General features: G+C 46.3%; 1 protein-coding gene across 1 annotated transcript; it reads left to right on the top strand.

Moving 5' to 3' along the window:
- The first annotated feature begins 979 nt into the window (after nt 1–979).
- Nucleotides 980–26,399, top strand: LOC130131381 (collagen alpha-1(VIII) chain-like). The gene is made up of 4 exons (XM_056301058.1): nt 980–1,107; nt 16,663–16,820; nt 21,852–22,116; nt 22,930–26,399. The coding sequence occupies exons 3-4, from the start codon at nt 21,855–21,857 to the stop codon at nt 24,864–24,866; spliced, it is 2,199 nt and encodes a 732-aa protein (XP_056157033.1). The 5' UTR covers nt 980–1,107; nt 16,663–16,820; nt 21,852–21,854; the 3' UTR covers nt 24,867–26,399.

The raw sequence follows: 26,399 nt of genomic DNA, 5'->3' as shown, positions 1-26,399 counted from the left end.
GCCCTCCTCATTTTGAGGCTCTCGGACTACATCCAGATCCATTTCTTTTTCCCTAATGGTGAAAATGAATAAGGTTTAATGATCCTGTTTGCGAATAATGCTGCTTTTAAAATATATTGATTGATATGAGTAGGAATGACAGTGGCAGCTGTTACATTTTTTTTCTCTATTATTTAGCTAGCGTCCATGGTGCAGATGTTGCGTCACCAGGCTGCAAGAGGGCTCACTCGATAGTGTCGTGCACAAGCTGCAGGTAGGCATCGGGGGAAAATACAGCTCATGCAACGCTAACAATTGCTAGCAACTTATTAATAGCGCAAAAACAATCAGAATCAACCTTATCTAATCTAAAATTGAATAAGAGAGCGATCCTCTAAAATGAAAAGAGTCAATATTAGCATTTGACATAATTAAAGGCAATTATGTAACAGTCCTGTGCAGTTTTACACTGGCCTGAAACCGGGTTGGAGCTGGACTCTCTTATTCCAGCCTGAAATTTACATCACGCTGTCAGGGTCCATTAAGAGACTGTTTTTTGGTTATTTCTCTGCTTTGTGTTTGTGAAAAAAAGATTGATCATCTCAGCCCACGTCAGCCAGCCAAAGTGAGACCCTGCCCCTCGAAGCTATTTGCATGCAAAGAATGCTCTCTGACATCCAGGTCAAATGAGGTTCTTCCTCCTTGTGGTGAAATGAACAAGTAGATGATGGGGCTTAGAAAAATCCTTCTTCTCTCGTCTCTGGTAAGTTCTCCTCTCTTCTACTCTTTTCCTGGCCCTTACTCTGTTAATCATGCAAATCTAGCGGTGTGCTCTCCCTCTCTCTTTGTCGCTCGCCCTTTCTACCGCCCTCCACCTCTTTTATTCACACACACACACACACACATGCAGATCCTGCTGTCCTCATTCTCCCTATTTCTCCCACTCTGTCTCTGTCTCTCCCTTTCTCTCACACACGTACACCCACAGCTGTGGGCTCCTGAAGCTCCGCCCACCTCCAAATAAAAGGCCTGGCCCACACTGCGAGCTGCTGTTCAGCCATCAGTCTCTCTTTCCACAAACTCCTGTGATATTTCCTGCTGGACCTGCAACCACACACAGTGACAGAGGTAAGTGGTCCATCGCCCACTGGTAGCAGTAACAACCCACGACCAGTGACATCTGGTAGCTCCAGCTGACATGACATGACTGTCTTGAGGGTTATAGCTGTTGCATCGTTTGGTTTTTAAAGTAGTGGTCCTCCTCTCCAAGGTGTAATAGTCAATATACGCTCACACCGGATGTACCTAGGTTCACTCTTCGATGACCTCTGCTATCCGTTTTCCTTGCACGGATAAGCTGCCGTCTCTGGCTGGAATGCATTGGATTGGCTCACTTCTCCCGCCGCCACTGGAAAAGAGAGGGATTTGGCGCGAGGTGTGACAAAAACAGACGGCCTCAGATGGTCCCACCCGGTTGTTTTTTGAAGGTCCTATGTGTGATTCACACGGCCCGGTTTTCGGGGGATGAGAGAAGGAGAGGGAAAGGGTTTGCTGTCATCTCCCTCACGGGCGAAGGAAGGTGTTGACGAAATATCTCGTTTCATGGCCTTCGCTGCTTTCTGAGGTCTTGCAGCATTATGAATTTACATCTCTTTTAACTGTTTCATGTGAATGCAAAGGGTTGGGTTGGGTTGGGTTGGTTGGTGGGGGGTGGGGGGTTGCAGTTCTAGTCAGGTGCTCCCTGGCAGCATCCAGGTCTGTAAAACAAAGTGCCAGGAATGGAAACTGTTGGCCTTTTAGACTCAGGACTCTGACCACATGCGATGACTGATCCTTTTTTCACAAAATGGATTTCTTCCACATTGAGGGGCGATACCCAAATGTTTGAGCTCCAACCATGATGATGTTTCATACGGTGAAATCACAGGAATTGGCCATGTTGCATATGAAAATATTTCAGTGCAATGGACTGGGGTGGGCTCGCCCACCATTTTTACCAGTCAGTGGCTCTTGCACTGGAAACACAAGTGCCCGAGTTTAACACCGCATTTTAATCAGCTGTATGTGTTGTTTGTTTGTTTTTAAAGTTTTTCACTCCTCTGGACATTTTGCACGCTTTCTGGGCGATTTTATGTTTTGGTATTTCTAAACTGTGAAAAGCAGTCTTTTCTATCAGTACAGGGTTGGAAAAAAAACCATGTGAAAGCATAGAATTGCAATAACTGAACATTTTTGCTTGTTATAGTTGTGGTAGACAATAGCATTTGTGTTGGATATTTGCATGCGGAGCAACTTGCATTAACCACAAGTGCAGAAAGGGGGAACTTGAATGCCTCACCCTCCATTGACATGTATGCGTCGTACTGTGCAGGGTTACCTGAGGAATTTAATGCAAGAGTCAGATGCCGATGCTACATCATTCATGACTTTGCAGTAGTGCCGGGCAATATGGAAAACATTATCACAATAATCACAGGAAGTTTTACACGATGTCGATATACTATGTCACCATATCTGTTCAGATGTGCGAAAATGCCCTGTTTAACAATCCAGCTGATGCTCCTCACATTGAACTGTTTGGTCATGTAAAGTGTGATATCAAACCCAACTAGCCTGCAAGCAACACTCCCTCGGATATTTCGCACCGCATTTAGTGTGAAGTTTTGGGTACCCTCACATTGTCACACAAACTGAGAGGACCGTGGGTCTGTCTCGTTCTGACCACATCAACGGCAGCGCCGAAAAGCAAAACACGTCAGATGTGAGGAGATGAGGCTCAAAAAAAAAAAGTCCAGTTTGGGGAGAGTCTCAATCTGAAACTCCAGGTTTCTGTTGTAGCGCTGTGGGCCTTCTGGGACCACCTCTCTGCACTTGATGTACGGCCGATAACTATGATGAACCATGTGTCCTGTTGGTGAGGATTAGTAGAGTGTGTGTGTGTGTGTGTGTGTGTGTGTGTGTGTGTGTGTGTGTGTGTGTGTGTGTGTGTGTGTGTGTGTGTGTGTGTGTGTGTGTGTCCTTGTTCGACTATATCTGTCAGGACCAGATTGAGAGTGAGGACATTTTAGCCAGTCCTCACTTCTACGAGGGTCTATTTTAGGGTTAGGATTTGGGTTTAGGATTTTTTTTCCTTATTTGTTTATTTATTTTGAGATACCTTATTGATCCCCGTAGGGACGTTACACTGCATTTAACCCATCCTAGCTGTGTAGCTAAGAGCAATGGGCAGGACCCGGGGACCAACTCCAGTTCGTCTTGCCATGCCTCGGTCAAGGGCACAGACAGGAGTACTAATCCCAACATGCATGTCTTTTATTTTGACACTAGGATTAGGTTAAGGTTATTAAGCATGTAGCGCTAATGGTTAAGTTCAGAGGCTAGGGTCCCCACAAGCATAGGAAAACGAGCGTGTGTGTGTGTGTGTGTGTGTGTGTGTGTGGGGTGGTCCAAGGCCCTAAGAGCAACTGGATGTTCTATTCCCAACATCAGAGGAAGAAGTAACCCCTGTGTCAGCTTTCCCGGCCCGGGCCCTGACATAAATCTGCTGGCAAATGAAAACCTTGCATCCTCAGAAAAGTGACTTTATTAAGAAGGTTGGGAAGTAACAAAACAAATACATCTGGTCCTACATGTGGATTAGCACCCACGCAGGAGCTTTTGTTGAGCTCATTCGACCAAAAGAGGTCTAACACAGGACTTAAACCCAAACGTGAGCAGTGATAAGAGTAGGTGAGGAAGAAGGAAGAGAAGCTTGAAATGAAATACCACAGAGGCTCAGATTTACTGGCCAATAATTTTCTCTTGTATTTGTGCTGGAAAATAATGAATTTTCAAATGCCTGTTCCGAAAAATAGTTTGGCAGCTTAAGTACACGCTCACAGCTATTTTTTAGCGGTGCAAGGGCAACTGACAACTTCGCATAAGTCAAGAAAACCGAGGAGTGGGGTGTGTCGGAGCGGGAGATGGGTGTTGCTGCTGCAAAATTTGCTTCAAAAAGTTGGCGCTTTTACCATATTTTGTGCAAAAATAATTGCAAATCAGCAAAATGATGTGTTGATGTGGGTGCGGGGGAAAGTAATTGCCTCTAAGGCGTCTCGGGAGAGTCCATATGTAGTGACAGATAGCAGGTTGGTGTGAAAGTTGTTTGTATTTGTGTTGCTGCTGCAAAAATTTGCTTTAAAAAGTTGGTGCTTTTACCATATTTTGGTGCAGCAGTGATTGCAAATCAGCAATTTACTGAATTGCTCTCTCTCTCTCTCTCTCTCTCTCTCTCTCTTGCTAAGACTCCCTCACACCGGCCGTTTGTGACCGCTGAACAGAAAGTGTTTATGCAACTCCGAGGGAACGTTGTCCTCGATCCCCTCCTCGTAGTCAGTTTGATCTCAGCCCCTGTGTCCAAACCTTGTGACTGCTACTGTGCAGAATAGCACAGCCCAGATCTGAATGCATACCACACGCTTCAAAACACGACCGAGGCCCTGCAAGAGACAATTAATCTTGTGTGGCGCTTCTGTTATTAGCTTAACACATTTTCTGTTGAAAGGTCACACAAGATGGATTGTACCTGATTTCGCACAGATGTGTTGACAAAATGCCAGGTTCTTCTTGGGACGACTTGCTCTTGAGAAGATTCGGCCCTTGATGGGTTTCCTTCGTACACTCGCACATTTTTCCCCTCAAATCTTCCCCCCGAAATACGGAATGTGAACAGACTTTGAACAAAATCCCCCTTTGAACTGCATCTTTTCAAGTTGTGCACAGAGAACCGAGTCTTATAATTCAATATGCAGGCAAACAAGATTATTATCATTATTTAATCTTTTTTTTATCTTATTTGCAGAAGTTGTCGTCGTGCCCGCTCCAGCATTTTAGTGCAGGCACTGGGAGTCACGCTGTTGTATTGGACTCTGTTTTTCAGCTGTACACACCTCCACAGTAATTCAGAAACAGTCAAGCTCCAACATAAGCTTGCCCCGGGGATCAGCTGTTACCACTGGTATCAGGTCTGTTTTTCCAGATGTCCGTATTGATAGCTTGGAACGGTGAAAATAACTTGTCAAGAGACATGGACCTCGATAGGAAATGAAATTAAACCGTCAGACATTATTAGGAGATCATCAGCCCCGAGGAAATGTTCCACCAAAGTGGAACACAGCTTTTCATTTTTCAAGATTGTGGGATTGTGCGGTATCTCTTTTCTAACAAGGACACATGGTGTTACAGATGCGAAGTACACCTGTTGTTGTGAACAGAGCGATACTCGATCCATTGTCTTGTATTTGTAATTGGAATTTAGTCTAGTATTGACTGCACATTTTCAATTGAGTAGCTAACTTAACATTATTTACATCATATCCTGTTTGGATGCCTAACACTGACATTGTAAAATAGATGCTTCTGCACCGGCTCAGCAGGTGCAAGCTGACCCATCAGGAAAAACTTCAAAACTTCTATCAAAGCAAGTCTTACGTGTGTCTATTTTGATGGCGTCTCCATGAAATCCTACCTTGAATAAAACTGCACGGGCAATATCAAGTGATAGAGTATGAAGAACTGCTTCTCATGTCGGATTTTCTAGATAGAAAATTGTCCTGTGTTAAAAACATCTGGACGGTGGGGAGGTGGGGATCGTATTTTTTTCGGAGTGGCATATTTTACAGTGAGACTGTATAACACATTAAGCTTCCCCGGGACAGTCATCCAATCCCATTACTATCGGTGCTGGTCGGTGTTTGCATTCTTGTTGGAGCGAGTCCCTCTTAGATCCTCGGCCATGGTGTGATCTGGGCAAATCAATCCGCCCACATGAAGGCTTGTCAGAAATGCACACGAGGTGACGGCTGCAAACGTTGGAGATTGATGGTCAATGGCTGGTGAGAGTCTGATCCCTGGAGTTAAGCAGCCTGAAGATCCTCTTAATGGCCCCGAGGAAATCATCGCCAAAGTCTCAGCACAAGCCATAACCCCAGCAGGAAATTCATGTCCCAACGTAAAATAAAGTAACCACTGGCCAGTCCTTATAACGTTTTCTATTTAACGGCACCAAACCTCCGGGTTTTTTTCTTTTCTGCTCTTCTACAAGGTTTCATCTGCCCGCTTCCAGTCTGTTCTGCTGGTGATGAACGAGCCGCCTCCTCTTGACCCATGGAAACACTTTAATTTTGAGGAAGGAACTGTAAGAAATGTTCCTCACCGTCGAAATCTTTCACCACTTTGTGGTGACCGTTTCAAGTGTCGGAACGTTTCATTTGGTAAAGCAGCCAACTGGTCACTGGACAGTGGCTGTCGAGCCTTTTCTCAAGCACAGCTGATCTTAAAGGGGAAAAATCAGGATTTTCAACTATATTTATATATATAATGTTGCAACCCTCCCCATTGTGTGTCTCTGAAATGCTGCTGAAATTGTGCGGAAAACTGTCCGCCAGTAATGTCGTTGGCAGACAATCTATGAATCGTCGTATTTATCTAGCATGTGGTTGCATTGGCTAAAACAGCTGTGTTTAAAGTTGTCATTCACATTTCATATTCGGTGTAGTCAGTCTCGATGTAACCCACCGATGGTGGCGGCAAACCAGGAAGTAAAGTTTGTAGTGTTCACTCTGATTATGGCTAACGGAGTGTTATCCCTACAACTTATATGCATACACTGATGAGCCAAAACATTATGACCACTCACAGGCGACCGAATAACATTAATCAACTCCGAACAAGGGCACATGTCAAGGTCTGGGTAGATTAGATGGTAAGTGAACAATCAGTTTTCGTAGTCAACGTGTTGGATGCTGGAGAAATGGGCAGGAGTAAAGACCTGCGTGACTTTGACAAGGGCCAAATTGTTATGGCCAGACAACTGGATCAGAGCATCTCTGAAATGGCAAGACTTGTGGGGTACTCCCGGTCAGCGGTGGTGAGTCCCTACCGACAGTGGTCCGAGGAGGGACAAACCACAAACCGGTGATGGTGTTGGGCACCCAAGGCTGTTCAATGCGTGAGGGCAACAAAGGCATATCCCGTCTAGTCCGAACCGACACTGGGGCACAAGTCACAGGACATTTTAATGATGGTTATGGGAGGAATGTGTCACAACACAGTGCATCACATCCTGCTGTGTATGAGGCTGTATAGCCGCAGGCCAGTCAGAGTGCCCGTGATGACCCCTGTCCTCTATCGAAAGCGCCTATAATGGGTTGGCGAGCGTCGGAACTGGACCTTGACACAGTGGAAGAAGGTTCCTGGTCCTATGAGTCCCATTTTCTTTTAGATCATGTTGATGGCCGTGTACATGTGCTTTGTTACCTGGGGAAGGGATGGCACCAGGATGCACTGTGGAAAGATGACAGACTGGTGAAGGGAGTGTGATGCTCTGGGCAAAGTTCTGCTGGGAAACCCTGGGTCCGGCCATTCATGTGGACTTTAATTTGACACATGCCACCTACCTAAACGTCGTTGCAGACCAACCACACCCCTTCATGGCAATGGTATTCCCTGCTGGCAGTGGCCTCTTTCAGCAGGATAATGCCCCCTGCCACACTGCACACTTGTTCAGGAAGGTTTGAGGAACATGATGAAGTGTTCAAGGTGTTGCCCTGGCCGCCAAATTCCCAAGATCTCAATCTGATTGAGCATCTGTGGGATGTGCTGGACCAACAAGTCTGATCTATGGCGGCTCCACCTCACAACTTACAAGATTTGAAGGATCTGCTGCTACTGTTTTGGTGCCAGTTACCACAGGACACCTTCAGGGGTCTTGTAGAGTCCATGCCTCGGTGGGTCAGCACTGTTTTGGCGGCACACGGAGGACCAACAGGTGATCATAATGTTTTGGCTCATCAGTTTATATACATATATATACAGATAATGTTGAAAATCAGGATTGTTTCCCTTTAAGTTTACAGCCACATTCACAATGAAGTTAGAGCCACGTCACCCTAAACTGAATTGGATTATGGGTGAATGCATGATTAGGCAGGGGAGTAAGTTTCACTTGAACATTGGGGGGGACATGTCCCCCCTGACCCCCCCATAAGTTACGCCATAGATTAGGTGTGTTTATAAACCAAATGCAGTGACATTTCTTTTACACACATATAATTCAAACTTTTTAAGTAGTAACTAACCAAATGCAATGTAATACCTGGTGCAATGTACAGTTTACTGTAGGGGTATTTTTCCGGCGATGGAGACGTAACAGATATACAATACGATTTTTTTACAAACACATGAACATTGTGGAAAAGCATTACAAAAAGCAAGAAAATAAACATTTTAATAATTTATATATATATTTAAATATATATATATATATGTGTGTAGATCAAAATATTTCCTTTCTTGCTCTTTAAGATCATTCATCACAAGCATAAAAACTGAATTAATTTAAGCTTGGCTTGACTTGCCTGGTTTGCTGGGCTTTAAATGGAAAAGGAAGATGGATGGGTGTAATTTTTTTTTTTCAAACCACATTCCACTGGCAACAAGTATGTTAGTTGCAAACTCGTGATACTACTCACAGTTAAAAAGGCAGAGAGGCGAAACTTAAAACTTGGACAAGTTTGAGAAAGTTCTGTGGCGTTTTCTTCCTGCCTTTGCAGGATGGTTAAGAAAAATGGCTTTGGGTGTGGAAACAGTGCTTGTCAGGTAAAATAAGCTCGCCTCAAACTTCAAAGTTTTATGAGTCAAATATGCATTTTCCCCATCCCCGGTTCCCATGGACTTCCTAAACACGAGAACAAATGCTGGCCGAGGTGCAAAAACCTGAAGTAGCTCTCGGTTCTAAACTGCTATTAAACGCCGTCCACTGACACAAGATACTATGTTTTGACAGAGCTCAAGGCTAATAGGAAAATAATTCTCCTCCCAGTCCGTTCTCCGCCTGAAATCAAAATTGTGGTCGGACATTCGGTGATTTGTGGATCCCAGATCCGTTGGAGAGGGAAAATCTGTCGATGAGATGGGTGCAGAGGTCATAAAAGTATCTGTGTGTGTGCGTGTGTGTGTGTGTGTGTGTGTGTTTATGCATGCATGCGTGTGTGTTTGTGTGTATTCTAACTTGTGTGAGGGATCAGAGGAACAGCGAGTGAGCACCGTGTGTCTCCGTTTCAGACAAATCACTGCCACTCACCGGGGCTCTAATTCCCCTTTGTGGTCAATTGGCAGTTTGGAGCAATTGTTAAAAATGTGCGGCGGCCATAAAATCCAAGCTTTTCATTTCCCAACCAGGTCACAGCCGACCCGCTGGCATGATCCCAGCTCGGCCTTGTAGTATGTTGGAGGCCGCTGGGTCCCGGCTGAAGTGACTCCGGTCTTCGCTCTGTAAAGAGATCAAGTGGGTGTGAAGGAATGCTGGAAACTGGCAAAACACACACACACACACACACACACACACACACACACACACACACACACACACACACACACACACAGACAGGTTGGAGAGGAACCGGGGCGGGTGGAGCAGAAATGGATTTGCTCTCTTTCTGTTCAGCCCAACAGGAGAAAACACAGCTACGCTCTCTTTCCAATAGGAAAGGGTGGGACGGGGTCGAAAAGGGGAACTGATTACCCAATCTCTTTGCCCCAGCCCTGAAAATCTGCACACATATTTGCAGGATTCATACATGTGGTTTGCCATCATCCCTTAAAGTAAGTCAGGATAGCCAGTAAATAATAAAAAAATAATAACTTGACAAAGCATAGTATCAGTGAAAAAAATCTGAGGTTTAACTTTTTTTTCTCTTTTTTTATTTGAACCTCAGTGCATCAGACAGTGTGTGTCCTCTTCCCGGGGCGGCGGCTGTCCGAGGCGATGACCTTTGCAGAGCAGCATTTAGACAGGTTTGAGCAGAAGTAAATCAACAGGACAGGGCCATACAGGAGGTGAATGTCGAGAGAAGACTGGATATTGCATGGACACAGTATTTATCTTTGCACGTGTGCATGTGTGTGTGTGCATGTGTGTGTGTGTGCATGTGTGTGTGTGTGCATGTGTGTGTGTGCATGTGTGTGCGAGTCAGAGACAGAGAGACTGGTGTTACTTATACTCAAAGTGAACTTTTCGCTTGGCTTAACAGTACCTTACCGCTCTTCCGTACTGTTGTAGGGAAGGCCCAAATACATTTGCATATCGTTTTGCTGAACACTGACTCGATAATCAGGTCGGATAGATGTGGAGATATGCTCGCATTCAATTCCATTTATTTCAGTGGCCGAGCGCCACCTCCGTCTCCGGAAAATCCTGACTTCACTTACTGCAGGGCAACAGCTCACGGTTACCCGAGAAAACTTAATGTAGCGGTGGAGTTTTTTAACTTTAGAAACGTTGGATAATTCACAACAAAGACGCACACAAACACATAGCAAATGCATGCCTACACACACACACACACACACACACACACACACACACACACACACACACATTTACACAGGTGCATTCCCCAGATGTGCACTTGGCTCCTAATCTACCTCCGTCAGATGATCATGACATTCCATTGTGTGTGTGTGTGTGTGTGTGTGTGTGTGTGTGTGTGTGTGTGTGTGTGTGTGTGTGTGTGTGGGAGGGAGGGAGAGAGAGAGAGCAAGAAAGAGAGAGAGAGAGACTTGAACAGAGAAAGGTATAACCAAAAAGCACTTTTATACATAGCTTTTAATACTTTTTGAAGTATTGTGCGTGAGTTAGAAAATAAGCGAGTGGCTGATTCGTGACCACACACGTCCTCTCTCGACCCCGCGAGATACATAAGCACACAAAGAAAGTACACCGGTGAAGCAATAAGCTAGTTGCTGCTACAAATGAATTAGTCGTGAAGTAAATGTCAGCGCATGTTATTCTTAATTTTAGGAGCTTTACACAACCGTTCAAACATCCATTAAAGTGTTTGTGCTGGAGCAGATGTGATTTCAACAACTGTTAGGGATTCAGTCTGTGTGATGCCGGGCGGTTCAGTCTGGGTTTAGCACACATATGTGTAAATGTGCACGTTTCTCTGAGCGACTCAAAGACAGGCCCACTGGGAGAGACATAAGGACCTGTGTGTGTGTGTGTGTGTGGTGTGTTTTCTATTCCACACAACATAACTCCGCCACCTGATGGAGAATCGTCTTAGTTTATATGACACAAGGTTTGATTCCCGTTCATTGGATGACGGTCTCAAATTAGGATGCAGTGCAGCACTTTACAGTGGTCAGTGTCCCTACCGGCTCCCATCGAAAAAGAGAGAATTATAAAACCATGAAATCGAGTTGAAACACAAAAACGAGCCTCGACCACAAGCAATTAAGACTGGGACCCATATCTGTAAGCAATGACATGCCTCCATTCCACATTGTTTGTCTGTTGAGCGGTGGAGCCCCCCATCTGGAACCAGTCAAAGGAAGAACACGGAAGAGAAATGGAAATAGGATTATTTTCAAAGCTGAACCCGAGGTGATAAAAGACCCGTGGCTCATCCCCAAGTCGAGCCGGCTCTGATGATTCGGAGTGTTGGCAGGGACGTTTACAGAAACAGGCATCCAATCTGCGGCCTTTGTTGAACGGGACCGTCATCGTGCACGGCTGGTGTGGTGGTCGTTACTGCGGGAGTACTTTTCAGCAAACTGGTGTGCGAGCACAAGCTGAAAGACGTGGTGAATTAGCGAGAAAGACAGTGGGAAGCTGATGATGAGAAAAACATAAGCAGACTGCTTTTTTTTTTTCGACAGATGTTTTGATTGGGCGTGGGCTCTTCAAAATTTGGCATGGCTTGCACTTCTCCTGCTAACATGGAAGATGCCCCATCTGTGGGAAGAGGAGGGTGAGAGGGTGACTATAGGACACTGGACATTGCCGTCTTCAATGGAGGATGTCTACACGTCGCTCCAAAAGAAACAAAAGAGCTATCGTGAAATCACCGAGAGACTTGCAGGAAATGGGGGAGCAAAAGAAAGGAAGGCATTTTCAACATTGACGAAAGGTACATTACTGCTCGTTTGTCTGAGGTTGCAAAATCTTTTTCCAGCATCCGGCGAATGGATAACTTCCAGGATGTTCCTCACCCCGGAGGACGTCACAGACTTGGAAATTGCTTCTCTGGTTCCTAGTTCCTGGGAAAGGCTCGTTTGCGTTAGGGCAGTTCCCATTTGGGTGTAATTCCCCCATCCGACCACAATGTGGGTTGCGATGGCAGAGTGGCGCTGTTTGTCCGGTCGCCATGGAAGAACGTCTCTGTCTGTCTGTATTTATGTCTGTCCTTCAGTTTCCTCAACAGCCTCTTGTACAAACAACTTCACACTCAGCACTGCACTTCCCTGGGTCCTCAGCAATACACTTGCCAAGTGTGAAGTCAATCAGATGAACGGTTGTCAAGAAAGTCAAAGGACAGACAGACAGACAGAGATTGCTTCCATTTTAGTGTGATGACTGTACAGCGTAACATGAGGAAACACACATGGAGAGTGTGTTTCAGAGTGCTCTTTCACCTTCAGTACTTCACAAAAGCTTGTCTCTCATGTCTGTAGCAGAAGAGAATTCTTATCAAAGAGGTTACCTGAAAGATCCGGGTTTGGACTGAGATAATGACTCAGAATCCTTCGAAAAAAAAAAATCATCGTTCATTTTCTTGTGCATAAGGAGAGAGAGGTTTTTTATTTGGGGAATTCTGGTGTCTGACAAAAGAAGCACCAGTGCTCCTGACCACAATGTGGGTTGCCACTGCAACCCACATTGTGGGTCAATTCGGACCGGGCTTGGGTCATACTCGGGCTCATTTAACCTCCCATATACGTGCAGAGTGGTTGTGTCAGGGAGGGCATCCGACGTAAAATTTGGCCAAATCATTATGCAGATTGACAAGACCACCATCGGTGTTGTGCCCTCACAGGGTACCGATGGCAACTGTCAAATCTGCCACGGTGACCCCTGGGAAACAGGAGAACAAGCCGGAAGAAGAAGAAGAATACATGCAGAGCACACATAGGCCACTGTATGAAATGTTGTTATTTTGTGAATATTGTAAATATTATACATGCGCATGTACGCGTGCATTACACGTGGCAGCTGACCATGCCGTGTGTGTTTGTGTGTTTGTGTTTGTGTGTTTGTATCAGACAGAACTTGCATCGGAGAGAGCTTATTGGTGTCGGTCTGGAGTCGGGCTCAGGCAGACTTTGTCGGGCTGGGCCCAGGCTAGGGATTGGGCACCACGGGCCAGGACCCGGCTAGGGCTGGAGTTTTTGGCCCGTGCAGGGCTCTAGTGTTGTTCATCCGGTTGCCATGAGCGGTGCCCGTTCAGGTGTAATCCCCCCTCCGACCACAATGTGGTTTGCAATGGCAGAGTGGCGCTGTTCGTCCGGTTGCAACGGGAAGAACGTCTCTGTCTGTCCTTCTATTTTTTTTATTATTTTTTTTTACAACCGCTCATACAAACAACGTCACACTGACACTGCACTGACTTGCATCCTCAGCAATGTGCCCACCAAGTGTGAAGTCGATCAGATGAACGGTTGGTGAGAAAATCGAAGGACAGACAGACAGACAGAGACTCCTTCCATTTTAATATGATGAACGTGCAGTCTAACATGAGGAAATGCATGTAGAGAGTATTCTTCAGGGTGGTCTTCCACGTTAAATAGTTCTCAAAATCCTGTCTCCCATGTCTGTATCATCTCCGAGGATTGACGAGTCATAGCTGAGGGTGCTTTCACCCCTGAGCTGTTGGTCCATTTTAATCAAACCCTGGAGAGTTAACCTCCTTGGTGTGTGTCATTCGGGCAGGTGTGAACACAGCAATCGCACTCGGGTGTGGACCAAAACAACCGAACCGAGACCTTGCTTAAGAGGTGGTCTCAGTCCGGTTACAAACAAACTCTGCTACGGTTCGTTTGTGGTATGAACCTGATCTGACCCAACTGCAGGAAGATTTGTGCATTTTTTGGGGTTAAACCAGTTCCTGTCACCAGCTGCGTTTTGCATTATGGGCTGAGGGCGAGCTTTGTCAACACAGATTGTCGACAGAAGACAGCACATCTTCACATCACGTGAAGCAACACATTGCTCTCGAGACATTGCTCTCTAGACATTGCTCTCTAGACACGGCCTTGACGTGCGTTGAAATGTGCCGTTCTGCTCACATAATTTGGCTTGGTATATGGCCCAAACCATGACCGCAATTATGAACAAGTGCCAGTTCTGCTGATGGTCCATTTTGGATAGATATCCCAGAAGAAAACCAAACTCCCTCTCCGTCCGCCAACCCCGTGAGATTTCTGACCAATGAACAGAGGGACAGCTCCCACGTGGCTTCTGTTGATACATTTTAGCCCGCTTGAAATTTGGCCATTTGAAACCAAACCAAACCAAAGGGAAAATGCAACAAAGTAGCCACTCATCCACTGATTCAGACCAAAGCAAATGAACTGTAGGTGTGAAAACGCCCTGAAAGACAGGGTTTGGATCGAGGCAATGACTCAAAATCATTAAAAGCTCATCATGGGGCGCCGCGGTGGCTCACCTGGTAGAGTGTGTACCATATAAGGCTGAGTCCATACCGCAGTGGCCTGGGTTCGAATCCAGCCCAGGCCCTTTGATCCATGCATGTATTCAATCAGCTTATCCCAATCAGGGTCGCAGGATGCTGGAGCCTATCCCAGCAGTCATTGGGCGGCAGTCGGGGAGACACCCTGGGCAGGCCGCCAGGCCATCACAGGGCCGACCCATGTGCCAATTCCACATAATAAGGAAACAAACACTTAGGCAGGCAACAACAACAACAACAAAAATTGTTGTTTATTTTCTTCCTCGTGCATAAGGTGTTTTTTCTTGTTTGGAGAATTCTGGTGTTTGACAAAAGAAACATTTGTTTACTTGAAGCGGTTACTGAGCTGGCAGAGAGTCTCGTTTGGGTGTTAAAACGTCAACAGAAATAATTAAAGTATTGTTTGGAAATGCACTCGTTGACCTAGATAATGAGCAGATATCACCCGGCCACTTCCAGGCGGTGGAAACCAGGTTAGGGTTTAGTCAACTCGATTTCAGTTTTGCAGTCTACGCAAGAGAATGTCAGATCAACCTGCATGCAGAGCGAGCAAACGTTGACGTCATGGTGGAATTTCATCAGCTGACAATTGATCAGTTAAGGACAAACAAGTGAAATTCAAAATGCAGTGGTTTGTGTTTAACCGGTCCCCTTTTCCCCGCTAGCTGGACCGCACCAGCGCCTGTGCACAGAGGATGGTTGACTGAAAAGCGGCGTCCAACTTCTTTAATGATCCTTATGATTCATGTTGGAGCTCGTCTGGTAAATGCAATCGGATTTGTTTTTGTCTGGTTTCTTTCAAGCAGGCTGTGAGGATTGACATATCCTTGGAGGTCAGGGGGAATGTTTTTTTTTTTTTTTTTTTTTTTAATCGGCGCACCCACTTTGTTTTCCTGACTTCTCATTTTATCAAGATCCTCTGATTTCCGTGCCAGACATATGCTTCGATTTTTCGTTCTCAGAAAATAACCACCGTTGTGAGAGTGCATTGGGAGTTTGATTGCAGCGAGGTCCAGTTATTACTTCCAGTAATATGCCGTGAAATTTAATCATTGTGTATGATTTGGAGAAAGGATGAAAGTTTTGCACATGCAGAAAATAGATTTTCTTTAGGACTCGGCTGTTCCAGCGTGGAGATCTTGGGACAAAAGGAAAATATTGTGTCTGTGTGTGTTTGTGTGTGTGTGTGTGTGTGTGTGTGGTCTGACGATGATAGCACAGAAAATTGCACAAAACGCCGTACTGTGATTTGCATGTGAATATGCAGTTTTGGCTTGCGGCCTATGTTTAAATGAATAACAGCCACTAATTTTCTAACAAAGTGCCACAAACTGTATCCCACCGTACGATATATTATATTATATTATATTATATTATTTTATATTATATCTTCAAGGCGAGGAGGACACACGCAGGCCTTACTTACTGTATGTGTGCACACCTCCAACAACCAGGCTGCCTTGCCTCCTCTGTCCATGGTGCTGAAGCTATACATTGCACACTCAAAAAACTCATTACACTTTACATGAATCTGTTTCTCACTCACATCCACATCCAAGCCCCTCCTCTCTTTGTGGTCCAGGTTGCTTTTCCCCCCCCCTCTCACGTCAACATGTTTAATTCACATCAGCTCCTTCAGTATTATTTGTTGTTCAGATTTCGTGAAGGAAACCGAACCCCTGCTGTTTTTCCACATCTGAGCACAAAGGCGTCAGATCAGTAGTGTGAGGATTTAGAAGATTGTGTGGCCTGTCTAATCCTGCATTATAGACTTGTGTAATCCAGATTAGTTTAATCTTGTGTTATCTAATAGTAAACATTTGTATGTTTATGGTAATGCGAATTTGATGACAGAATTGAGAGAAGAAGAAGCAGATGGGGGAAGGTTTTGTCGCTGATGCCTCTCTCTGAAAAAGTGTGCACTTTTGTTTTTCTGTTTAAAACGATCTGATTTGCCTCTGACAGCTCCCATAATCGGCCCGACGGCGAGAGAGGTGGGACTCTAGAGGAGATGCATGTACATGGGGGGGGGGGTAGTAGATTAGGTGTGGCGGTGGAAACGTCAACTTGGTGTTACAAACTCCAACCATCTGAGAAAAGTCATGGAGCATCGCTGCCTGCCATTCATCATTTTTGCTTTCTCTCTTTCTCTCTTTCTCTCTTTCTCTTCCAGGAGGAAACGCCCGTGGCCTGGGTCCCACTCATGCCAAGGCCAACCCCAGAGAAGCAACCCAGTTTTAGGGGGACGTAGACCGGGGGGGGGGCCAAGCCAAGCCAAGCCAGCCTCATCGCACCAGACCAGGGAACTAACAAACTCACAGACGCTTAAATGTAAGAGAGTGTGCTTGTTTGTTGTTGTTGTTGTTGTTGTTGTGTTGCTGCAGTGGATGCATGACTGTAAATCAACATTCCACGGCGATTAGTGGCAACGTGACGGCACAAGGGAACAGGGTCTGTTTTGTTTTGCTGCGCCCCGTGTGCTCCGATGCAGCGTGGGAACTGTTAGAGGTGACGGACGGGCCACACGGCGTGTCATCTCTGCAAACCGCCCCCTTGCACAGACAAAGAAGGAGAGTAGAGAGCGGACGTTCCCGCTCAAATCAACATAGCAGGCTGGTCAGAGCGGTGGCCATTTTTATCTGAACCTCTGCCGTTGCAAAGAGCCGCGGCCCTTGTAGCGGGCTAACTTCCGGATAAGCCGACTTGCGGCAAGTCGCAGACTTTTTTCTCTTTTTTTCTTTGAAAGTTGCGGCCTCGCCGAGGCGAGGTTTTGCAGTAACAACCAAACGAGCAGTGGAGTGTCACCAACACTTACCGCCCCTAGACGTGCGTTGCCACTGTGACGACTAGCAGCAGCAATCGCCGTTTTCTTTTGAGCTGCTCAAAGGACCACGGCAAACAGTTAAATGTCCCTTCTCCTCTCGCTCAATGTCTGTGGTTCCCTGCACCTCTCGGAGCCTCCCGGCACACTCCTGCTCACGTCAGGATGCTGACGCACCATCCTGCTCAGGAACAGGAGCTTGTTTAGGGCTTCACAGGCAAGACCGGCCTGAGACGCACAAAGGACGTTTTACAACAAGGTGGCACGTTAGCATGACGTAGTATGACACGTAGCATCTTTTGCCATTTCGAGAAGGGGAAGATGAATGTAAAAGGGGTTATTAAAGTTTCTACTCGTCCGCATTCTGTCATCTGGGAATCTCTCATAAATCCTCACCTCCCACGTGGAGGCTAAATTATCTTTGTTTTACTGCAGCATCATTAAACGTTAATAACTGGACCTTCGATTATGTAAATCCGCTAACTGCAGTATTGCTAGTTTAGGTTCAGCAGTCATACTTGCACATGCACAATTCAAACAACTGTGTTTTCCAGTAATTTTCCATCCCAACTTTGAAAAAAAGAAAAAAGAAAAACCTTTTTGTGCAGAAAACTAAATTAAGCCTGATTTGCAGTCGGCCTGCTCTTGCAAAAAGAGCAATTTTGGGCTCTTTGGTACCTTCTGCAGGAGAAACACAACTCCACCGTTTATTTTCACACCATGTCTCTTGGCAGCGCTTCACCAACCTCTTTAGCATGGACATGTTTAAAGGATTACGGTCTGCTGCACGGTCTTCCACGGGCCCCGCTAACCGCCGTGTCTCGGTTTGTTAGCATGCACTCTTTTCAGCTCACTTGGAAGAGCTGCGACTCCTCTGATCCAGAGCACATTGAGCACATGTGGGCCCAGAGGAAAGGTCAGGGAAGAGGTGGTGCGTCTCCATCCGGGAGACGGGTTTGACTTTTTTGTTTCGTTTCTGACCCCAGGGCTTCGCCCCTTATTAGTAGTCGGTCTTGTGAGGACGGGTCGAATGCAGCAGTCTCACCCTAAGGTGGATTATTAAAGTGTGTGTCGACTGGTCTTCGAATGAAGGTGTAGACAGGGGGAGAACGTGGGGAGAGAGGAGAGAGCACGAGCGAGTCGAGAGAGACTGGAAAGTGCATAACGGCTTATTGAGACTGGGTGGATGACAAACAGACACACTTGTGAAACCAGTAGCGGTGGTGAACACGTCCTGGTGGACAGGATCCCTACTTACAGGACCTGTGAGATGTTATTGTGTATTGCTCCCTGCTCCGTGCTGCAGTCTAACGGGTCTTAACGTGGCCTAGTGAGGCTCGCACCTGTTCTGTTAACACCGATTCATATGCTTGCTCTTTTCCATCGTGTTCAGCTTGATAACCCGGAGCTCACATTTATAATTCTCTCCACTTGCACTTCTCTTATCCTACTTATGTATGTGTGTGACTGGGAGCAACATACCAGCTGGTATTTATCACACGTGGTCACACTTGGCCAATGAAACTGGGTGTGAGCTGACAGCAGTGGCCTCTGCTGAAGCCTCCGTCACCTCTAAAGGAAGGGCAGCTGGAGGGTCGGGGGTCGTATTTACTCCGTTTGTCATCGCGACATCTTAGAAAGTTGCTGTTGCTCAGAACGTGTGGCGGAACATAAATGGCGCTTGTTCGCCCCCTAGTGGCGTGAGCGGCGCGTTGGACGCTGTTTCCTTAAGCGGGGAAAGCAATTGTGTTGAGTGACCTCTGGCGGTGAAAGACGGGAGTGACCCGAAATCACCCGTCGAGTTCACGTTTACTTAAAACAGTTGCACGCCTACTTTCTCCACAAACAAACAAACAAACAAACAAACAAGTAAATAAGCAAGTAATTGGTGAAGATAAGGGTTTACCATCCCAGTCCTTTGTTATGAGCTGTGATAAAGGGTTGGATTTACAGATCTGGGAGAAGTGTACCGTGCATATGTTATCTATTGTGCAAACTAGATGAAGTATTTACAAGATGCATGCAGTGGCTCGTGTATTACAAGAGTGATTATACTCCACACGGCGGTTAAAGCACCACACCACACTCTGGCGGGCTTTACTTCACATTAAATGTGATCATCAAGCTACTTTGAATCCAAGATTGAAATCAGACCCGAGAGCACAACACACGGTGTACTGAGGAGGACGATGCTTTTGATCCCGCAGTGTACTGTGGTGTGGTAGCCTGTGATAATGTGATATAACACAATATGAATATGCTCCCCTCGCATTTCTTTTAACCGCCGTCTTACTGAGGAGGCCCACTTGTGCGGGTGGGTGATAGAGGGAGAAGCACACCGTTCTGCTTTTTAGACATTTATCCTGAAACCTTTCACCAAAAATGGGGGATATTTCTCTTGTTTTGTACATGATGTCAAGACTCAATTTCCCCTCGGGGATGAATACAGTATTCTGAATTGTAGGACTCAAATAAAAGCAGCAGCAGCAGCATGAACAGTGTTCTAGCAGTGTTCTAGCAGTGTTCTAGCAGTGTTCTAGTCCCTCTCTAAGACCGAGAAAACCAGCAGGATGACACCTGGTTTATTAGCTTTATTTGGGTGGGCTAGTGTGGTGAGTAGCAATGCGTTCACTCAACCTGTGGAGACGAGTTGAAGAAATCCTACAGACCACTGCCAGCCCCAGGGGGCGCTGTTCTGTAGTTTACTATAGGGAGAAGCGTTTGAAGAAAGAATTTGCCCCCTAAAAAAAAAAACGACCAAAACAACAAAGACATGTTTTCACAACTCATTATTCACTTTCCTTTATTCAAATTACACACACACACACACACACACAGACACACACACACACACACACACAGACACACACACACACACACACACACACACTCACACAGAAACACACAAACACACACACACACACACACCCTCTCTTCCTCTGTGTGAAGCACATTGAGACAAACACAATGTCAAAAGGAAGTGCTGGTATGGGTTGACATGAAAAGCATTGCTGGTTTTGGCCATTTCAGGAAAATCCTACTTTAATCGTCCTACAAATACAAAAACACAAGTCTCAACACCGACGTGACGTGGACGTGACGTGGACGTGACGTGGATGTGACGTGGATGGGACGAACTTCGGCAGCTGATTAGGATGATGACAGTAAACTACTGTAAAAGACTACATTTGACCTCAACAGTAAACAAGCGATTACAAAGGATGATTGTTTTACATGCAGAATAAATTCCTGATTATGTTTAATTCATGTACAAACACAGTTGATTTGGGAGAGGAGGCGGCGGGGGGGGGGGGGGGGGGGCGGCGAGTCTTTCTGAAAACACTAACTGGAATCTTGGCCGGGCCTCAGGAATGAGGCGGTTTAGTTTTGAGTCCTAAATCCCAGAAGTTAATTAGCCTTTTTGAACCATTGGTTCCCTCAGCCGCTTCTGGATGGGAGAAGTGAATGGGGTTTATTGTTAAAAGCTGAAATAACGCTCGGGTCCAGGCGGGCTTAAGAGATTTGGGCATTTGGTTCAAGAAGATAAATTCGCCCGGCATGCAGCCGGTCTGTGAGGCCTTTATGAATCAGAGAGAAGTTAAGTGCCCCTGGTTTCCTGTCTGAGGAAGAGAGCTGCAGTGAATGTGTCTCCAGGTTGGGACACAGTAACACAGAACATGTGAATCCCCCCGTGCCGCTCCGGAGGCCGTGGCGTCCGTTCTGCTCTTCTTGGGGATCCTTCGCTTTGTCAGATTGTTGATTGGTGGATTCCTTCAGTTGCCTTTTCATTGTTTCCACAGATTATCCCACAGTTAGATTTTTACTTATCATCACTGGTATCTGTGAGTTAAAACTTGCAAATGTAGGAGTGTCCAGGGCGGCGTAGCGGTCTATTCCGTTGCCTAGCAACACGGGGATCGCCGGTTTGAATCCCCGTGTTACCTCCGGCTTGGTCGGGCGTCCCTACAGACACAATTGGCCGTGTCTGCAGGTGGGAAGCCGGATGTGGGTATGTGTCCTGGTCGCTGCACTAGCGCCTCCTCTGGTCGGTCGGGGTGCCTGTTCAGGGCGGGAGGGGGAACTTGGGGGGGGGGGGGGGGAATAGTGTGATCCTCCCACGTGCTACATCCCCCTGGTGAAACTCCTCAGTGTCAGGTGAAGAGAAGCGGCTGGCGACTCCACATGTATGGGAGGAGGCATGTGGTAGTCTGCAGCCCTCCCCGGATCGGCAGAGGGGGTGGAGCAGAGACCGGGACGGCTCGGAGGAGTGGGGTAATTGGCCAAGTACAAAAGTACAATTGGGGAGAAAAAAGGGTGGTGGGGGGGGGGGATATTATTGCTGCTATTGTTGTACACTGTGTATTGCCTAATGGTGATCCATGTAAGCCAAGCCGTGTCAAAGTCTTCGCATGCGGAAACATACTTGGTCAATAAATCCGATCACAATAAAATGGTTACAAATGACAAAATGAGTACCGACCTTATCGTGAAATATAATGTACCATACGTATTTTGATCACTTCTTCCCTCCTCCCCTGCAGAAAATGGCCTCTGTACCTGTCCACACTTACCATCTAGTCATTGCAGCTTTCCAACTGTGTTTGTTACGCCCAGCCCATGGCGGGGCGTATTATGGACACAAGCAGACCCCCCAACAACACCAGCCCTTGCCACAGTACAGTGAAGGATACCCTCACCAGCAATACTTGGGGAACGAGATGCCGCACATGGGGCCTCAGTATGGAAAAGAGCTTCCTCAGCTTCCACTGCATCTGGGCAAAGAGAGGCTCCCGAGTGAAGGCAAAGGTGAGGCGGGAGAAAGCTGTGGAAGGTTGTCGGCGTCCCTTGTCAAGAACTTTGTGCTCAGCATTGTGATATTTCACGATGGATCTGTGAGTTTGCAGGTATTCGTCCCAGCCGGGCCCTACCCTGGCTCATTTCTCTTGTTGGAAATGTTTCAACTAGACGGCCGACCTCATAAAGTGAGATCAGCTGTTGTAGTGCTCGGCTGGGGAGATCTGCACACACGATCCTCCTTAAGATGGCACATCATCCTGTGCCATCTTAAGGGAATTTACCTGTTAACATGACCTACATCCAGTTTACAGTGCTAGCAGTCTGTCGATTCTGATAGAAGCCCGGTAGGTTCTCTGCATAGTTGTAAGAAGTATTTGCAATCTGCTTTCAATGTACATGATGTCGAACTAAAGGCAAACTAAAGCAGTTTGAGAGCTCTGGGTTACATCAGCCAAGATGGCTCACGACGCCAAATCTGCTCCATTTTAGATAAATTGAGGAAGAAAGTAAGTGATGGGGTGAAACAGGGGGTATTGCCCGCTAAGATTTATTTCCCCACCCAGTGTTACAATCTAAAACAATTATGTGAAAACATAGATTTATCATATCAAACTGCTTATCACATTTCCCAGTCATGTGGTTTGTTTTTATGTCCTATGTTTTGTGCTTTTAAACATTTTCTACGGACTTGAGGACACTGTCATGTGTGAGCTTTGTGCACAACCACGACGGATTTGTGTCATACGAGGACCATCTCTGACATTTCCTCGTTTGAGCAGCCATGAATTTTTATTTGTGCCAAATGTTTTCTCTCATCTGCAGGAGAGACATTCCCCCGAGGAGCTAAAGGCCCGCCTCCCCTGCTACCTGCTGGGGAGGCTCTCCGAGAAGGTCCCCAAGGAGTTCAGGGACCTCCAGGACCCCAAGGTCCTCCTGGAATGCCAGGGCATGGATTACCGGGCTCCCAAGGAAAGGCAGGGCCCCCTGGTCCCCAAGGTTACCCCGGGATAGGAAAACCCGGAATGCCAGGATTACCAGGGAAACCTGGAGGCGCTGGATTACCAGGGCAAAAGGGCGAATTTGGCCCCAGAGGTGGTGAGGGACCAATAGGTCTACCTGGACCTCCAGGGCTCCCTGGCCCACCTGGTTTGCCAGGTGCTGGCAAGCTTGGGGGTCAGGGGCTTCCAGGACAGCTCGGCGCTCGAGGAGAGCCTGGCCAGAAGGGTGTGCCTGGGTTTCCTGGTCCCTCAGGCCCCAAAGGCGATAAAGGTCTTGGTTTACCTGGTTTGCCAGGTTTGAAAGGACCTCGTGGCCCACCAGGACCCCCGGGTCAAGTGGGGCTCCCCGGGATTGGTAAACCAGGCTTGAATGGACTTCCTGGACAGCCAGGAGCACCAGGAAAACCTGGTCCCCCTGGAGAGCCAGGGTATGTGGGGTTGCAGGGTCAAGGGGGTGAACCAGGACCACCAGGCTTGCCAGGAATTGGTAAACCTGGATTAGATGGTTTGCCAGGACAAAAAGGACTTCCTGGGGGGAAAGGGGAACCAGGTCCACCAGGATTACCAGGGGGTCCTGGCTTGCCAGGATATGGTAAACCAGGGTTTCCAGGCCCTAAAGGTCACAAGGGACATGTTGGCTTCCCTGGTAACCCAGGCCCCAAAGGTGACAAAGGCCATGGAGGTATTCCAGGGGCTGTTGGTCCCTCTGGGCCCAATGGTCTTCCTGGTCCACCAGGTGCAATGGGACCTCCTGGAGGTCTTGGATTCCCAGGGCCAAAAGGTGAAGGTGGTGTACCTGGACCAAAAGGACCGTCAGGTTTTAAAGGTGAACTGGGGCCTCCAGGACTTCCAGGACAGCCAGGTTTACCAGGATTGGCTGGACAACCAGGACCCAGAGGTTTCCAAGGGCACTTGGGCTCTAAAGGTGAATATGGTGATAAAGGTTTACCTGGTCTCCCTGGTGCCCCAGGACTACCTGGACTAAGAGGAGAGGGAGGAAACCTCGGGGAGAAAGGCCCTCAGGGACCCAAGGGGATTCCAGGACTCACCGGACCAGGTGGGCCAATCGGTCCTCCTGGACTTCCAGGACCAAGAGGTGAAGCAGGTGTACCTGGAAAACCTGGATATGCTGGTGAGGGGAAACCAGGACTCCCAGGTCACATCGGTCCTCAAGGTAAGCCTGGCGTCAGTGGCCCTCCAGGTCTTCCTGGCCAGCCGGGTCAACCTGGACCCCCGGGTCCTCCAGGCCCCCCTGTTGCTCTTCCTGAGCTTGGAGATATCCTACCAGTTTCAGGTCCTTATAATGGCCAAAAACAAGGTTTCAAGATGCCAATGAACGGAGGAGATATTAGCGGAACCGCCCTTGAGATGCCAGCCTTCACAGCCAAGCTCATGAACCCTTTTCCTCCCGTTGGCTCTCCCATCATCTTTGACATGCTTATACACAATGGTAATCAGGACTATAATCCTCAAAACGGTATCTTTACCACCACTATACCAGGGATCTACTACTTTTCTTACCACGTCCACTGCAAGGGAGGGAATGTGTGGGTGGCACTGATGAAAAACAATGAGCCAGTAATGTACACATATGATGAGTACAAAAAGGGCTCCCTGGACCAAGCGTCCGGAAGTGCAGTGCTCCCATTACAGCGTGGGGACACTGTACATGTACAACTGCCATCTGATCAGGCCGCAGGACTTTATGCTGCTCAATACGTCCACTCAACATTTTCGGGATATTTATTGTACCCAATGTAAGAAATCCATATAAGGAAGAGAAATGAAAATCAAACATCCACCTTATATGAATTGTCTTGTGTAATTGTTGATCTGGATCAAAGCAAGGGTACTCTGCAGATTCTGTAGGCTTGTAATGGGTGGTGGAAGTTCATGGAACTTCCATTGTGAAAATGCACTTAGAAGAATACCTCTTTGCATGAAATGTATTGGATTTGATTTAACATCAAAGGAGAGCCAAGAAGTTGTGGGATTAGTGTACATTTTTACAAAGAAATTCAGATAAATAACCATTAACGTTGGTATATATGGTAAGATAATGTTGTGTGGTGAGAAGAAGTGAAAAGGCTGTTGCTTATGTTCCAGCTTTCAGAGCAAAACCGAGCTATACTGAAGACTCAAAACCTAGGAGACCTGAGACGACATAAGGATACATCAGTTTCACAATGAATCATTTTTTTGAAAGGTATATTTATATTTGATCCGGTATGTCGCATTTGATACCAATAGCGCTTTGTTTTCAGTCGTCGGAGTGTCTCAGTTGTTTATATTCATGTTCATTCACAACAAAGTTTTTCTCTTCAGTCATGCATTCATTATGTCAACATCGTATATCGATTTTCAATGCGTAGGTGGATATTTGGCAAGCAGTGAAGCTTTATATTACGAAAGCCACGTGATATCAGAAGGCATGTGATATCTGCAGATTCATTTTTCTGGATATTGTTTGCAATATGGCTATACATTTTGGACAAACAAGAATGTAATAGTGTTCATTGTACAATGCATTTACTCCCACTTATAGCAGTGTACAGTTGGTTTATTTTTTTTTCTATGTTTTATGATGGGGTTGTTAAACAGTGATAAGGTTATTGTCTAGGCTACATGGTGTGGTAAAGGGAAGCTTTGAAAATGCAGCTGTTTTATATGATGGAATTATAGTATGTCTTAAAATGAAGCGAGAATGTGTGTTTCGTCTATTGCATGCAAGGCCACGGGTCGAAATTGAATTCCCAAATCAATCTAGTGCCAAGTATTAGAAAAGAATACAGAATTATGAGCCCATTACAATAAGACTTGGTTGTTAAAAGTTTTAATCTTTTTTTTTTGTTGCAAATTTGGACTATTTCATAATTCCCTTACACATTCATATTTTGTAAAGTAGGAAATAACTCTTCCCTGAGATATTTGTCAGCATTCTTTGTAATTTATTCGTTTGACTACTGATTACCTGGAATTGTGTGTGTTTGATAGTAGATAATAGTATATAAATGAGGAGTTTGGCTTAAAAATGCCAAACACAACCAGTCAGATAGATAGACATGTTTGGCATTTTGTAATGACGCCCTTCGTGCATATACACTTTATGAGGTTTTCAAACAGTAGATGTCCCATTTTGGAATGAAACTGCTGGCATCTTAAGCACGATTTTCTTTCACTTTGTCTTTTCTTCTTCTTCTTCTTCTTCTTCTTTTGTGACAATGCTTAGCATAAGCAGTTTGTTATTTTGATTATTTGTGAATAAACATGAACCAATAAACAGAACAAAATATG

This window comes from Lampris incognitus, chromosome 21 (genome assembly GCF_029633865.1).
Source record: "Lampris incognitus isolate fLamInc1 chromosome 21, fLamInc1.hap2, whole genome shotgun sequence".
NCBI lineage: Eukaryota > Metazoa > Chordata > Actinopteri > Lampriformes > Lampridae > Lampris > Lampris incognitus.
This window is presented reverse-complemented; position numbering and strand designations above follow the sequence as displayed.